Source organism: Podarcis raffonei, chromosome 13 (genome assembly GCF_027172205.1).
Source record: "Podarcis raffonei isolate rPodRaf1 chromosome 13, rPodRaf1.pri, whole genome shotgun sequence".
NCBI lineage: Eukaryota > Metazoa > Chordata > Lepidosauria > Squamata > Lacertidae > Podarcis > Podarcis raffonei.
The window spans coordinates 21578313-21592751 of record NC_070614.1 but is presented as its reverse complement, the minus strand read 5'-3'; the positions used below and the strand labels follow the sequence as shown (position 1 = coordinate 21592751).

General features: G+C 47.3%; 1 protein-coding gene across 2 annotated transcripts in view; it reads right to left on the bottom strand.

The window, feature by feature from the left end:
- Window positions 1–1246: 1246 nt before the first annotated feature.
- Window positions 1247–14439, bottom strand: part of B4GALNT2 (beta-1,4-N-acetyl-galactosaminyltransferase 2) — a 29662-nt gene continuing 16469 nt past the window's right edge. For both annotated transcript variants that reach the window (XM_053363433.1, XM_053363432.1), the window contains exons 7-11: window positions 10778–10864; window positions 8439–8626; window positions 5441–5581; window positions 4312–4531; window positions 1247–2675 (exon numbers count right to left, since the gene is read on the bottom strand). In XM_053363433.1, coding sequence (XP_053219408.1) covers window positions 2464–2675; window positions 4312–4531; window positions 5441–5581; window positions 8439–8626; window positions 10778–10864 — 848 coding nt within the window. In that variant the 3' untranslated portion in view covers window positions 1247–2463. The remainder of the gene's footprint in view (window positions 2676–4311; window positions 4532–5440; window positions 5582–8438; window positions 8627–10777; window positions 10865–14439) is intronic.

The following is a 14439-nucleotide window of genomic DNA, read 5'->3' as shown; positions in this document are numbered from 1 at the left end:
ACCGCCCTCCCAATCGCCTTGCGCAGGAAGGGAATAATATGAGACAGCTCAGTAATATTTCTAAAGGCTCTGGAGTCAGGAGGGCGTCTCCAAGTTGGGCCTTCTCACCACCCCTTTCAAGGCAGTGAGCAAAACTCCTGTAATGAGGCATTAACCACTCCCTGCACCCACTGAGTCAATCCCTTCCTACTAGATTTTATCACCCATGATGGGCTGAGTTCAAGAGGGAATGCACTCGGCCTCATGGCCTGAGGTATCCTGTCCATGCCATCATCCCCTGGAATTGGTCCCCCAACTGCTGCTCATGGGATCTCTCAACAGACCTGAACTAACTGGCATGAGTAGTTTTTTGCCCTCAAAAGTGCCTTGCAGATTTTTCACAGCAGGCTACTGAGTGGTCTATTGCAAATGAAGAGGTACCAATCAATTTAACAGTCTCTAGACAGCTCTGTTGAGCGATTCACTCAGGAAGCAACAGGGGGCTGAGATACATATATGCTCTTTGCCACAGGCACATGAAAGGTGAGGCTGTGTACTTGCACCTCTATGTGGTCGGATTCAAGCCACAACAGGAGCACCAGTCATACTGCCTGGAAAATTCCCCCAAAGCATTCAGGAATACCTCGGACTCCATCTGTCTCCAACTTAACTGGTCCCCCAACTCTGGGGGGTGGGGGCAAATCACAGCCAGGCCAATCCACAACAGAAAGCCATCTGCCCATGTGAAAATAGGGTGATGGCTGCCCACTCACCAGATCCTTGCCAGTCCCCTATGTGGCAAAAACAGACCCAGGGTATATAACCTATGACATATGTCAGGTGCACATTGTACTGAAACAGCTCCATGGTTGTCATGGAAAGCCATGAAGTCCAAAACCAACACCAAACCAGAGACTGGCCTCGAGAGCGAGGTGGTTGGGCAGCAGGATAGTGCAGATAAGATCCCTGTTGTGCCAGACACCAAATACAAACATTCACATTGAGTTCCCTGAGGGACTGGCCTCGTGTTGGGAATGACAGGACTTCTGGATGACAGCTGTGTGCCGCCTTGTCCCTCTGACCTTGACTGATACTGCACAAAATACCCAGGTGGACAAAGCTGGGTAGGGTCAGCCGCCGCTACCTGCTTGCCCTCCTGGTTCTCTGTAACACGCACCAGGTAGACCATTCTCAGCCATGATCAGAGCATGGCTGAGAGTTGTTCTTTTGTGGACTATTGGCTAACACTATTGTGTTAGCCAGTGTCACCAGGTCAGCATAGGTACTAAAGTCTACTGGGAGTGCAGCTGAACAGGGACAACCAACATCAAGAGTCTGGCTTCCCACTCTCCTATGACAATGTCGCCTACTGCCCTTTCCATAGCTCTCTTCCTCAAGACCACTGGATCTTCCCTACCTGTTCCCTCTGACCCAAAATTTTGTCTTTTGTTTGCTGTGTTTGGTTTTCTCCACTCCAACGCAACTGTTCAACTCCACCAAAGGAGAACTGAAGCTCTTCCCACCCTCCCCAGTTAGGAGTTACGGGAGGGACAAAATAATAGTATCCTACTCTGTGGGAGGATACTGTGCCCCCGAGTGCAAGTGAACAACTGCCCCGTTAAAAGTGCAAAAGGGTCTAACCATCTCAAAGTTCACTCTAAACTAGCTCCTTACCCCTCCTTAGCCAATAACCTTCCCACTTGCACCAGGGGCTTGACTCTCACGCAGAACCCATATGCAGCCCCAAACTCCTCTCCACCTATCATTAAGGCTGTCTACCACAAAAATGTACCATGGATTCTTGTTCCTGCCCCATGTCTCCCCAAAGGAGTGGTTCCCTTTGGTGTCTCCCGTTCGAGGTTGTCCCCACTGGAGTTGGCCCACAGCTGACTCCCTTTTTAATCTCTTTCAACCCAGTTAGCTGATAATTATGCTCTTAAGAGGACCAGGGGCTTGCACTCACTCCCTTCAACACAGTTTCCTCCTGTTGCACAAAAAACATTAAAAAAGCAACCTAAAATAAAATACAGAGTGGAAAGGAAAGATGGGTCAGCATTCACAGGTTTGCTTCATGGTTTGAGCTGGCTTTAAAAACAGCCAGGGTTAAAAGTCCGTAGAGGAACTAAATTCCACTTTAGCACAGCATACAACTTTCATATATTGCCTTTAACACAGAGCAGATAACAAAAATGGCCGCCGTCTCACCACACAGGCGTTTCAGTGGAAGAAGAGTGTTTGTGGAGATCCATGGCACTTTAAATACGCATTTCACAGTAGGGTCCTGTTGCAAGAAACCCCCCAACAGGGAAGTCCCACAAAAGATTAAGCAAGAGCTCTGATTTTCACTCAGTGGGTTTGGGCCGCTTTTGTGGCTCCAGTCAGTTGCTTGTTCCAAGATAATCGAGAGTCCCTTCAGGTGAGCCCATTGCCACTTGAAAGATGCCCTCTAGGAGATTAGGGAACAGTAGAGTTGAAAGACGGCAGTCAAGCCTTGGTGTAGCATTTCATCCTGTTCTTAAAGTAATGTAAAGCCAGTTTGAACCGGACCTGCTCCTGAGTATTGGCTCGGAATCTGCCGTAAGTCTTCTCGACGTCAGCCTCTTGTGTGCTTTTCGCACTGCGGTGTGGCTGGTGACCGACGACAACATGATTGCAGGAGCCGACTCGCAAAATCCCCAGTCCGTCCATAAAATATTCTGAAGGGAAGATTGGGGGCGAGAGAAGTCAGTTGGCTAGGGTTAGGGAACCTCTGGGCCTCCAGCTCTTGCTGGACTACAACTCCCATCCCTGACCATCAGCCATGCTGGCTTCGGCTGACACGAGTCGGAGTCCAGCAAAACCTGGGGGGGGGGCAGTCACAGGCTCCCCATCCCTGCAGTTAGTAAATCACTAAGACATACTTTTGAATAAGAGACCTCCATTCATACTTGTTCTCTGCGTGTAGGAAGCACATGGAACAGGGCAGCAACTCCTGGCCAACCCACACAACGCAGATGTCTCAAACATGAACTCTACAGCTGAGCAGCTGCCCTCACCTCCATGCAATCTGCTCCCCTGATTACACAGACGTCTTGGCCACATGGCTACTACCCTTCCCGCAGGCATCTGGTTTGCTCCTGTGTGAATTTGATTCTGGATTATCATTAGATGGGCCTTTGGCCTGATCCAGCAGGCTTTTCTTAGGTTCTTATGATGGCCATGCCAAGAGCAGAGGACATTGTGCAAGCTACCCCCTTTCAGATGCCTATGTATTAGGGAGTGTGGGTGACCACTGGGATAAGATAACTTAGCAAGCCAGCCTTCTCAAATGCTTTCAAGCAGAGCCTCTACAGTAATCTCTTGGGGATGTTTTCATTTTGGGCTTGATGGCCTACACTCCCCCTCCAACTCTGATTCTATGAAAGGAAGACAGGAAACTCAATTTGCCACACTCATTCTGACCTCACCTGGAAAATTAGCTTCTGAAAAAGGGTTTCAAATAGGTGTGGGGCTTCTAGCTTGGACACAAGTCCCCAAGGTGACCCATGGGGCCTTTCCTCTCCAAACCACCTAACACAGGGAACCAGTGGCATAGCATGGGTTGCCAGTGCCTGGGGGTGTGGGAGGTAGGGAAACGGACAGAGTACCCATGCACATCCAACTGCCTAATGGTGCCCACGCCACCCAGGAGATTGCAGCCATGGAGATGAGAAAAGAAGAGTTGATCCATTGTCTGGAGAGGTCACTTCCTGGTTCGCATGGAGAAGCCACTTTTAAACAGTCCAACAATGGAAGTGAGCAGCTGTACTGAGGCAGCACCGGGTTGAAATTTTGTGCCCAGGGCAACTGCCCCTCTGCCCCCCCAAAAAAACTATGCCACTGTAAGGTGACGTCAGGTAGAGACCTACTCACTTTCCGCTGGTAAAAGGCAAAGAACCCCTGGATGGTTAAGTCCAGACAAAGGTGACTATGTGGCACTCATCTCGCTTCAGGCTGAAGGAGCCAGCGTTTGTCCACAGACAGCTTTCTGGTTTGTGTGGCCAGCATGACTAAACCGCTTCTGGCACAACAGAACACGGCGGAAACCAGAGCGCATGGAAACGCCATTTACCTTCCCACCACAGCGGTACCTATTTATCTACTTGCACTGGTGTGCTTTCGAACTGCTAGGTTGGCAGGAGCTGGGACAGAGCAATGGGAGCTCCCTCCGTTGTAGGCGGGGATTTGAACCAGCGACCTTCTGATTGGCAATCCCAAGAGGCTTGGTGCTTTAGACCACAGCGCCACCAGGGACAATGTTAGCACTATATATAATCTGGAGGTTTGTGGAGTGGGTGGGGCATGTGACCTTACCTGAGTGAGCCACCCTTTGCAGCTTAGGGTCAAACCCAACACGCCTGCTCTCCTCAGTACGAGCAAGGAAGAAGTTGACTACGCCGCTGGCGACCACACAATTGGGAAAGCCTTTCAAGCGGTGGTAAGAGCCATATCGGATGTGCAGACAACTGCTGTCCTCTCCTTCCTCATAGATTACCTTAAACTTGTAGTCATTGCCACCAACACTGCCTCCGACCTATAAACCACACAGGCACCTATCAGCACTTGACAGACTTCACCATGGTACTGCTGCCATTGAAACGCCAAGTCCTTTCCACAGCAGGGTTGGGGAAGCTGTAGATATTGTTGGGCTCCAACTCCCCTATCCCTGACCACTGGCCATGCTGGCTGGAGGTGGAGTCTAGCAATATTTGGAGGTCCAACACTTCCCCATCCCTGGACTAAAGGATGCACCCAACTAATTGGACAGCTGGTTACATATTAAAACTGGCAATTATTTCTAGAAGAAGAATCTGGACAGACTACAGATGGAAGGATATTCTCACATGGAGTCTTCAAAGATGATGCTTGCATGTGACACGTGGCTGCAACCTCCGAAAACGAAATATGCTTCCGAACGGCCATTTTCTTAACCACGTGCAAATTTATAGAGATTTCGCTGAGCAATTAAATGCATGCAGTTAATTGGCCTGCAGTCTTACACATTCTTACCAGACCTACTGAGCACAGTGGGACTTGCTTCTGAGTAAACATACACAGGATTGTGGTGTAAGATTTCTTCAATTAGGCTACAGCTGCAACCTAAAAGCACAGCCTCCTTAGGTGCAACTGAATCTGTTAGAGCAGTGTTTCCCAAACGTGGGTCTCGAGCTGTTTTTCGCACTACAATTCCCATCTTCCCGACCACTGGTCTTGCTAGCTAGGGATGATGGGAGTTGTAGTCCAAAAACAGCTCGAGACCCAAGTTTGGGAAACACTGTGTTAAATGGATTCAGAAAGGGACCCAAAAGTTGTTAGGAGCAACCGTTGACCTCTCAGACCCATTCCAGTTGTGTGGCTTGTTCTACGAATGCACACAAAAAATCCACACTGGCCAGAACTGGGTTGGGAGGCTAGTGGACGGCATGGCAAAAAAAATACATACCACATCCAAGTTGCTGTTCTCCAACACATCCACTAGTTTCTCAATCTTGGTGTTTGCGGTGAACACAAAATCATCATCCACCCAGAGGTAGTATTTGGTCGTGACCTGAGAGATGGCGAGGTTCCTTCCAGCAAACCAGCCCTGAGGAAGTGAATCAGGAAGGAGTATCAGGCTATGTCAGTGGTGTGTTTTTGTTAGGGGGCTCTTTCCACAGCAGAATATCTGCTTCCACCCCCTGCATAAAATTCAGCCTGTCGGTTGGGTGCTACACCTGATGTTTCCATGTAAGGCTTTAGGACAGCCTTTCTTGGTGGCCTTCCCGATGTTGGAAGGCTTTAGAACAGGGTTTCCCAAACTCCAGCTGTTCTGGACTACAATTCCCACAATCCCTGACCGCCGGGTCCTGCTAGCTAGAGACCGGAGGGACATCGCCCGGCTGTGAGTAGTGAAGGCCACTCCCTGCAAGGCCCTTTCCACCTGGCCTAGCAGGCGGGGCCCAGACTCACCAGCTCTACTAAGGAGGCACCTGGTGAGAATGGAGGGACTATGCCTGACAACAAACCCTAACTATTGGATTCTTTTGCCCCATCTTTTTTTGCCTGCCAAACAGCCGTGTCCTGCTTATGATAACATTTTATCTTCTTGTTAATTATGCTGTTTTAAATGTGCTTTTTATATTTGACTTCACTTAGCAGTGGTGTTTTTTTAAAAAAAAATGTTTTAAGATTTTATTTGGTTAACTTTTGTTTATGTTAAATATGTCTTCTGTAGTTGACCTCTCCTTTGTAATGTTTTATTTTGAAATCTTTAAGATAATATTTTAGTTTTCTGTTAATTATGTTGCTTTGACTGTATACTCTATATATTTGACTTTCTTCAGATGGGTTTATTGATGTTTTAATATTCTGTTAACTGCTTTGAGATTTTTCTTAAAAATATAAAGCGGTATAGAAATGAAATAAATAATAAATAATAATGATGGGAGTTGTAGTCCAAAAAACCCTTCCAAAGCAGCTTACAATTAACATCCAAATATTTCAATAAACAATTTTTTTAAAAAAAGCAATATAAAAATGTAAGTTTTCACAATTCTACTCACAGGCCAATAGTTGGTGGCAGATGGCCCTAGAGATAGGTGGGTGGGAAAAGTGTGGACAGTTCAGCTCAAATAAGCTCAGGGTCTCTCTCTTTTTTACTCAACACATACACTCTTCTCCTACTCCATCTCACAGGGCAGTTAGTGGCAAATGGCCCTGTCTGGGGAGGGAAGCAGAGAAAGGCATTCTCCCCCAGCCCTGCAAGATCCTCTTTTCCATATTGCCTCTCTTCTCGTAAGTGCTCTCAACTATTTTAGCTGGGACACAGAGGACACCAAAACACTGTTCAGATAACGAGAAGCCCTGGACTCTGGGTGTTGGAAGATGATGGAAGAAAAGGGGGCATTGAGAAAAAGAGAAGGCAGGAGTCGAGGGCAAGGATGTGGAGAGTTTCACAAGCCCTTAAAGACATCAACATTATACACTTTAAAGGGGTATAAGAGTGCTTTAAATGTCGTGGCGTCCCCAAAATATCCTGGAAGCTGTAGGTTGTTAAAGTTGCTGGGAGTTATTAGGAAACCCCCTAGTCCCCCTCACAGAGCTCCAGCTCCCAGAATTCCCTGTGAAGGAGGATGGATTGACCAACCAGTATAGATCTGTAAGGCTATCAGGAGTCTCCTGATGTCAGGTTTCAGAGAAACGACTCCCTGCCACCTTTGGCCTTGGGTCAGCAGAACAAAGCAGTTAGAGTTCCTTATCAGTTTAAGAGCATTTAATGATCGCAGCAAAAGAACACAGCAGCCATTCTCTGAGCGAAGATCTTCCCATTAAGTTGTCCTCCCCCGCCCCCAAGTCATCCTCACTTCCCCTTCTGGCAACCTGATCTCACTACCACTGAGCCTTCTGTGTAGCAGCTTTATCAGCTTGCCTTGCCTGTGGAGAGATAGGCTAGACACACTCAAACAAAGAGGAGTCGGTTATCTCTCCCCCCCCCCTTCTGCTGCTTCTAGCTGTTCCCCACTCAGCTCTGCCCAGCTGTTGCTTTCCAAACTATGTCCCTCTGCAAACTGATTCTCTAGAATCTAGATCTATACTGCTCTACTGTTCCTGAGCAGCTTCAGGATCCTGGTCAGGAGCAGGAAGAGGGGGAGGTTCCCACCATTCCTCATCAGTGCTGTAATCCTCAGTCTGGTCTCTGGCACCTGACAACGCTCAGCACCCATCACAAACTTCACCTCCTAGATTCTTCGGGGAAAGCTGTAACTGTAAAAATGATACAATACTGCTTTAAATTTAGAGCGCAAAGTATCAAATTAAGAGGGAATCGTCTCTCTTAATAGCTAGGAACTAGGCACAAAGTCTGGAAGTTCAGCATACACCTGGGGCAGGGAACCCCAGTGTTATAGTGCTTATTAGAATCACAGAATTGTAGAGCTACAAGAGACCCCTATGGGTCATTGAGCCCAACCCCCTGCAACAGAGGACTCTTTCGCCCGATGTGGGGCTCAAACCCACAACCCTGAAATTATGAGCCTCGTGCTCTAGTGCAGCCATAGGCAAACTCGGCCCTCCAGATGTTTTGAGACTACAATTCCCATCATCCCTGACCACTGATCCTATTGGCTAGAGATGATGGGAGTTGTAGTCCCAAAACATCTGGAGGGCCGAGTTTGCCTATGCCTGCTCTAGTGACTGAGCTATCTGGCTTGGTTGTTGGGACTGCAGCTCCCATAAGCCCCAGCCAGCATGGCCAATGGTCAGGAATGATGGGAGTTGTAGTCCAGCAACATCTACAGGGCCACTAGGTTCCCCATCCCGAGCATACATCATGGCCCATTGAGCTTCTCCATGTCACCTGCCACACTGCTGTCAGAAGGGCCCAGGATTGGTTCACTTGACCAGGAGCTGGGAAATCCCTCTCAGCAGTGGAAGAAGCCACATCTGCATGTGTCGGTAGGTACCTTTCCAAAGGGCATAATGTACTGCTCAACGTTGGCTTGTTGAATAATCTCAGGATGTTCGCTGTCGTCTGCCACAATGACCTTCATATTCGGATAATACTGCCGTATGCTCTCAAGGAGGACCCTAAGCTTGTGGTAGCGCAAGAAAGTCTTGGTTGTGATGGTCACCATATTGCTGATGTTGTAATCTGAGGGACAAAGAAAGGGAAGGAAGAGTGAGCCAACACACTCAGCAACCCATGTGGGTTTGTTTCCCACGCCTGTACTCTAGGAGTCTTGTATTCAGCCTCTCATTCAAGTACAGTGGTACCTCGGGTTACATACGCTTCAGGTTACATATGCTTCAGGTTACAGACGCCGCTAACCCAGAAATAGTACCTCGGGTTAAGAACTTTGCTTCAGGATGAGAACAGAAATCGTGCTCCGGCGGCGCGGCCGCAGCTGGAGGCCCCATTAGCTAAAGTGGTGCTTCAGGTTAAGAACAGTTTCAGGTTAAGAACAGACCTCCAGAACAAAGTTCTTAACCCGAGGTACCACTGTAGAAACATTTCCTACCACAACCCAAAGTAGGCCTCTTCCTTGAAGGTTCTGTTCCTGAGCCACTGTTTTCACTCTGGGTGCCTGCTTAGGTCACCTTCTGCAGAGTTGAAGTAACTTCTCTTCCCTACTACAGAAGTAGCCCTTGTGGTGCCCTCCATCAGCCCAGACCCCCCACGTGTCCCTATTTTCCAGGGCCAGTCTGGATTTACAGGAAGCCCTCCTGGTTTCTGATTTGATCCGATCCCGGAATGCCCTGTGTTCCCATTGGACGCCCCTGTTTTCACCACAGAAACATTGGAGGGCATGGAGTTATGCAACTCCCAAGCCAAGGAGAGGAGTACGGTAACTACACAACATTTTGAAGACATCTGAAGGCAGCCCTGTATAGAGAAGTTTTTAAATGTTTTAATACACTTTTATATATGTTGGGAGCCGCTCATAATAATAATTACTCTTATGGAATAGGACATCCCTATTGCCATTGGAGAAACGTTGGAGGGCATGTCAGCCCCAACTAGTGAAGTCAATGGTCAGGGATGATGAGAGCTATAGTCCAACATTTGCAAGGCACCACATTGACTACTCCTGCCCCACCATAAAATGAGAGCCAGCGTGGTGTAGTGGTTAAGAGCAGCGGACTCGTAATCTGTTGGGAGGCAGAAGCTGAGAGTCAGAGCTGTGTTTTTGACTTAATAAAGTTTGAAAATAATAAAACAAACAAGCTGACAGAAAAAAGTCTGAAGCAAGTAGTAGTAGTAGTAGTAGTAGTAGTAGTAGTAGTAGTAGTAATTTATTATTTATTTCCCACCCATTTGGCTGGGTTTCCCCAGCCACTCTGGGGGCCTACCTACAGAATATTAAAAACATGATAAAACATCAAACATTAAAAACTTCCCTAAACAGGGCTGCCTTCAGATGTCTTCTAAAAGTCAGATAGTTGTTTATTTCCTTCACTTCTGACGGGAGGGCGTTCCACAGGGCAGGCGCCACTACCGAGAAGGCCCTCTGCCTGGTTCCCTGTAACCTCACTTCTCGCAGTGGGGGAACAGCCAGAAGGCCCTTGGAGCTGGATCTCAGTGTCTGGGCTGAATGATGGGGGTAGAGATGCTCTTCAGGTATACTGGGCCGACATCATTTAGGGCAGGCATCCCCAACCTTCGCCCCTCCAGATGTTTTGCACTACAATTCCCATCATCCCTGACTACTGGTCCTGTTAGCTAGGGATCATGGGAGTTGTAGGCAAAAATATCTGGAGGGCCGCAGGTTGGGGATGCCTGATTTAGGTCAGCACCAACACTTTAAATTATGCTTAGAAACGTACTGGGAGCCAATGTAGGTCTTTCAGGACCGGTGTTCTATGATCTCGGTGGCCAATCCCAGTCACCAGTCTAGCTGCCACATATCTTTAGGGCACACTCCAGGCTTACTGTACACCATCTCTTGTGTTTTTCTGCTAGAACCCCAAGATCCACCTACAAAGGACATATATTTAGCATTAAGGAATTCTGAGCCCGGGAATTTGTTTTGAGTAGCAGAACTGAGCTCACAGTCCTTCCACAGAGAAATCCATTACAGGTTGCAACCACTCCTGCTTCCCGTCATTTCAGCAGTATGATTTGAGGCGGTAGGTGGAAGCATTATTTTGTTGTTGGTGTTTTTCAGGATTAGGTGTTGGAAACCTTTGCTGTTTGGCTTAAAGTCATCCAGAGATCTACCTTCTACCCATCTCTGCTTAAAAGAGCCAACCAAGGTGTTACGTCATCATGGTTTTGCTATTTGAATGGGCACCAGAAGCTCACCTGGTCCTGGGTCAAACAGCTTAGGAAGGCCCGGCTGTCGGATGGTCACAGGAAACCTCACCTGATGAGTCCCCATGGTAAATGTCACTGGAAAGTAATGGGTAGGTCAGTCAGCAGTTGTCCGTTTCTTGGCTGCCATAGTTCAGATGGCACTTGGGACCATAAACCCCCCACTTGTAGGAATATGCAAGCCATACTCCAAAAGTAGTGGAATCCACCCTTCTGTTTTAAGTGTCTCTTAGCAAACAACGCCCATGTCTTTTAAAAGATCAGTCTGGATAGCTCAGTTGGCTAAAGCATGGTGCTGATAATGCCAAGGTTGCAGGTTCGATCCTCGTACAGGAGAGCTGCATATTCCTGCATTGCAGGAGGTTGGACTCCTTCCAACTTTACAGTTCTATAATTCGGTGATTCTAAGGTACAAAACCAGCATGTGAGTAGTGAACGCGGGAGAAGGCTGCCTTCCGAAAAAGAAACACTGGCTGTTTATTTTGACCCTTGATGACGGGGTAAGTGAGCAGTTATATTGGGGAGTAAAGGTAAAGGGACCCCTGACCATTAGGTCCAGTCGTGGCCGACTCTGGGGTTGCAGCACTCATCTCGCTTTATTGGCCGAGGGAGCGTACAACTTCCGGGTCATGTGGCCAGCATGACTAAGCCACTTCTGGCAAACCAGAGCAGCGCACGGAAATGCTGTTTACCTTCCTGCCAGAGCGGTACCTATTTATCTACTTGCACTTGACGTGCTTTCGAACTGCTAGGTTGGCAGGAGCAGGGACCGAGCAACGAGAGCTCACCCCGTCGCGGGGATTCGAACCGCGGACCTTCTAATCAGCAAGTCCTAGGCTCTGTGGTTTAACCCACAACACCACCTGCGTCCCTTATATATTGGGGAGAAGAACTGTCTAATTGGGCCAAAAACAATGGAGTAATTCCTTTAGGGCGGGGCAGGGGTGGGGAACCTGCAGCCCTCCAGGTGATTTGGGACTCCCAGTTACCATCAGCTCTAGCCAGCTTGGCCAATACTCTGGGGTGATGGGAACTGCAACCCACAAAACAACATCAAACCTTGCGTTACATGAAATACATTCGACAAACACACAAGACGTAACCGGCTGTGCATTCACATAAACAATACTCTTCTCTATATTCTTATCACAATATCAAATGTTTACCTTGCACATAAACAACACATAAAGTGCAATTATATAGACGGAAGTCCCAATAAATCAGCTCATTCATAAAGACCAAATATATGTTAGGTTCTGTTCCACATATGTTCATGAAGTCCAAATTGGAGCCGACTACAGTTCCACAGTGTTGACAAGGATTTCCGGAATAATGCCTTGTTTCACTCTCATGGGCTTCATCAGTGGTACATATTCTAAGTACAGTGGTGCCCCGCAAGACGAACGCCTCGCAAGACGAAAAACTCGCTAGACGAAAGAGTTTTCCGTTTTTGAGTTGCTTCGCAAGACGAAAACGTCTTACAAGTTTGTTTCCTTTGTCTTAAAACCGTTAATACCCAGGGTGCATTGCTTGAAGAGGTGCAGTTGCGACTTGACTTCGAGGAGCAACACATAGCATGCGGTGTGGTGGCCTTTTTGAGCTTTTTAAAGACTTTGCTGAATTTTTGAAGCTTTTCCAAAACTTCTTTTGCAGCCATTTGGTAAGTTAAACTTTTGAAACTTTTTGGGGGGTTTTTGGATTTTGGGTTGGAGTGTTTAGAATTCAAGGACTTGGTGTTGGGGAGAGGTTTGCAAGAATCTGGGAGCTTGTGTGGTTTTTTTCTGCATTTTTATGGTTTTCTGTGACCATTGGGCCATGTTGTTTTTTTTAAAAAAAAATTCTGGGTTTGAATTTCTGTGTGTTGGGTGGCTGGGGGAACAGTTGAGGAGGGGTTTGCAAGAATCTGGGAGCTTCTGTGGTTTTTTTTTTAATTTTTATGATTTTCTGTGACCATTGGGCCATGTTGTTTTTTTTTTAAAAAAAATCTGGGTTTGAATTTCTGTGTGCTGGGTGGCTGGGGGAACAGTTGAGGAGGGGTTTGCAAGAATCTGGGAGCTTGTGTGGTTGTTTTTTTTGAATTTTTATGGTTTTCTGTGACCATTGGGCCATGTTGTTTTTTTTAAAAAAAAATTTCTGGGTTTGAATTTCTGTGTGCTGGGTGGCTGGGGGAACAGTTGGGGAGGGGTTTGCAACAGTTGGGGAGGGGCTGGGGGAACAGTTGGGGAGGGATTTGTAATTTCTGTGTGGTGGGTGGGTGGCTGGGGGAACAGTTGAGGTTTTTGAAGACTTTGGTGATTTTTAAAGCTTTTCCAAAACTTCTTTTGCAGCCATTTGAGGATTTTGAAGACTTTGGTGATTTGCAGCCATTTCGTAAGTTAAACTTTTAAAACTTTTTTGGGGGGTTTTGGATTTTGGGTTGAGTGTTTGGAATTCAAGGACTTGGTTCTGGGTTTGAATTGCTGATTTCTTTTTCTTTTTCTGAGTTTACGAAGGTAAGAGCTGTGCTGCCATGGGACCCAAGAAGACTGCTGCTGCGGAGGCTGGCGAGAGGAAGAAGGAGAAGGTGACGCTGGAAATGAAGAAGGAGATCATCTGGAAGCATGACAGTGGAATGCGTGTGACAGACCTCGCCAGGGAGTACGGCAGGAACCCATCGACCATCGGCACCATCCTGAAGATGAGGGAGAAGATCCTTGCGACTGATGCAGGCAAGGGAGTCACCAGGATCGTGAAGAACCGCCCAGCTGTTCTGGAGGAGGTCGAGAAGTTGCTGCTCATCTGGTTAGAAGAGAAGCAGCGTGCAGGGGACACAGTGACTGAGGCCGTCATTTGTGAGAAGGCCAAGGCCTTGCATGCAGACCTCGTCCGGGAACAGCCAGGAACCTCAGGCGAGTCAGAAGTCTTCAAGGCAAGCAGAGGCTGGTTTGACCGGTTCAAGGCAAGATCTGGAATCCACAGCGTGGTCAGGCATGGAGAGGCTGCCAGTTCTGATGTTCCTGCGGCTGAAGACTTTGCAGCGGAGTTCCTGGAGGTTGTGTCCTCCAAAGAACTGAGGGACATTTGCCAGAAGTGGAAAGATGTGCAGGCTTTTGCACAGCGGCACCACCCTGACAAGGACCTGACACGTGACCTTGCGAACACTTTTGATACGAGGGTCATGTCGTCTTTCAGGGAGGTGCTGAAAAGGCGGATGAAGCAGCAGACCATGGACAGGTTCTTCAGCAAGAAGCAAAGAGTGGAAGAGGAACCTTCTTCGAGTTGTCCCCCAGAGTCTTAGAAAATGTACTGTACACTTTGTTGATTTTTAAATGTTTTTCTGTCATGTTTAGAAACTTAATTTATTGTTCCTTCAATTTTTGAAATGCTCTTTACAGTATGTGTGACTTTAAAGAGCAGTTAATAAACTCTTGTTGTACCAAATTTGGCTTTGTTTGGACTTTTTTTGACCATAGGAACACATTAATTGAATTTCAATGCATTCCTATGGGAAACCGTGCTTCGCAAGACGAAAAATTCGCTAGACGAAAAAACTCGCGGAACGAATTAATTTCGTCTTGCGAGGCACCACTGTAATATAACTGAATATAATGTTGTAATTCAACATATTTTAACAAATAAAAATTAAGTAAAATGAAAATTATATAGATTATATA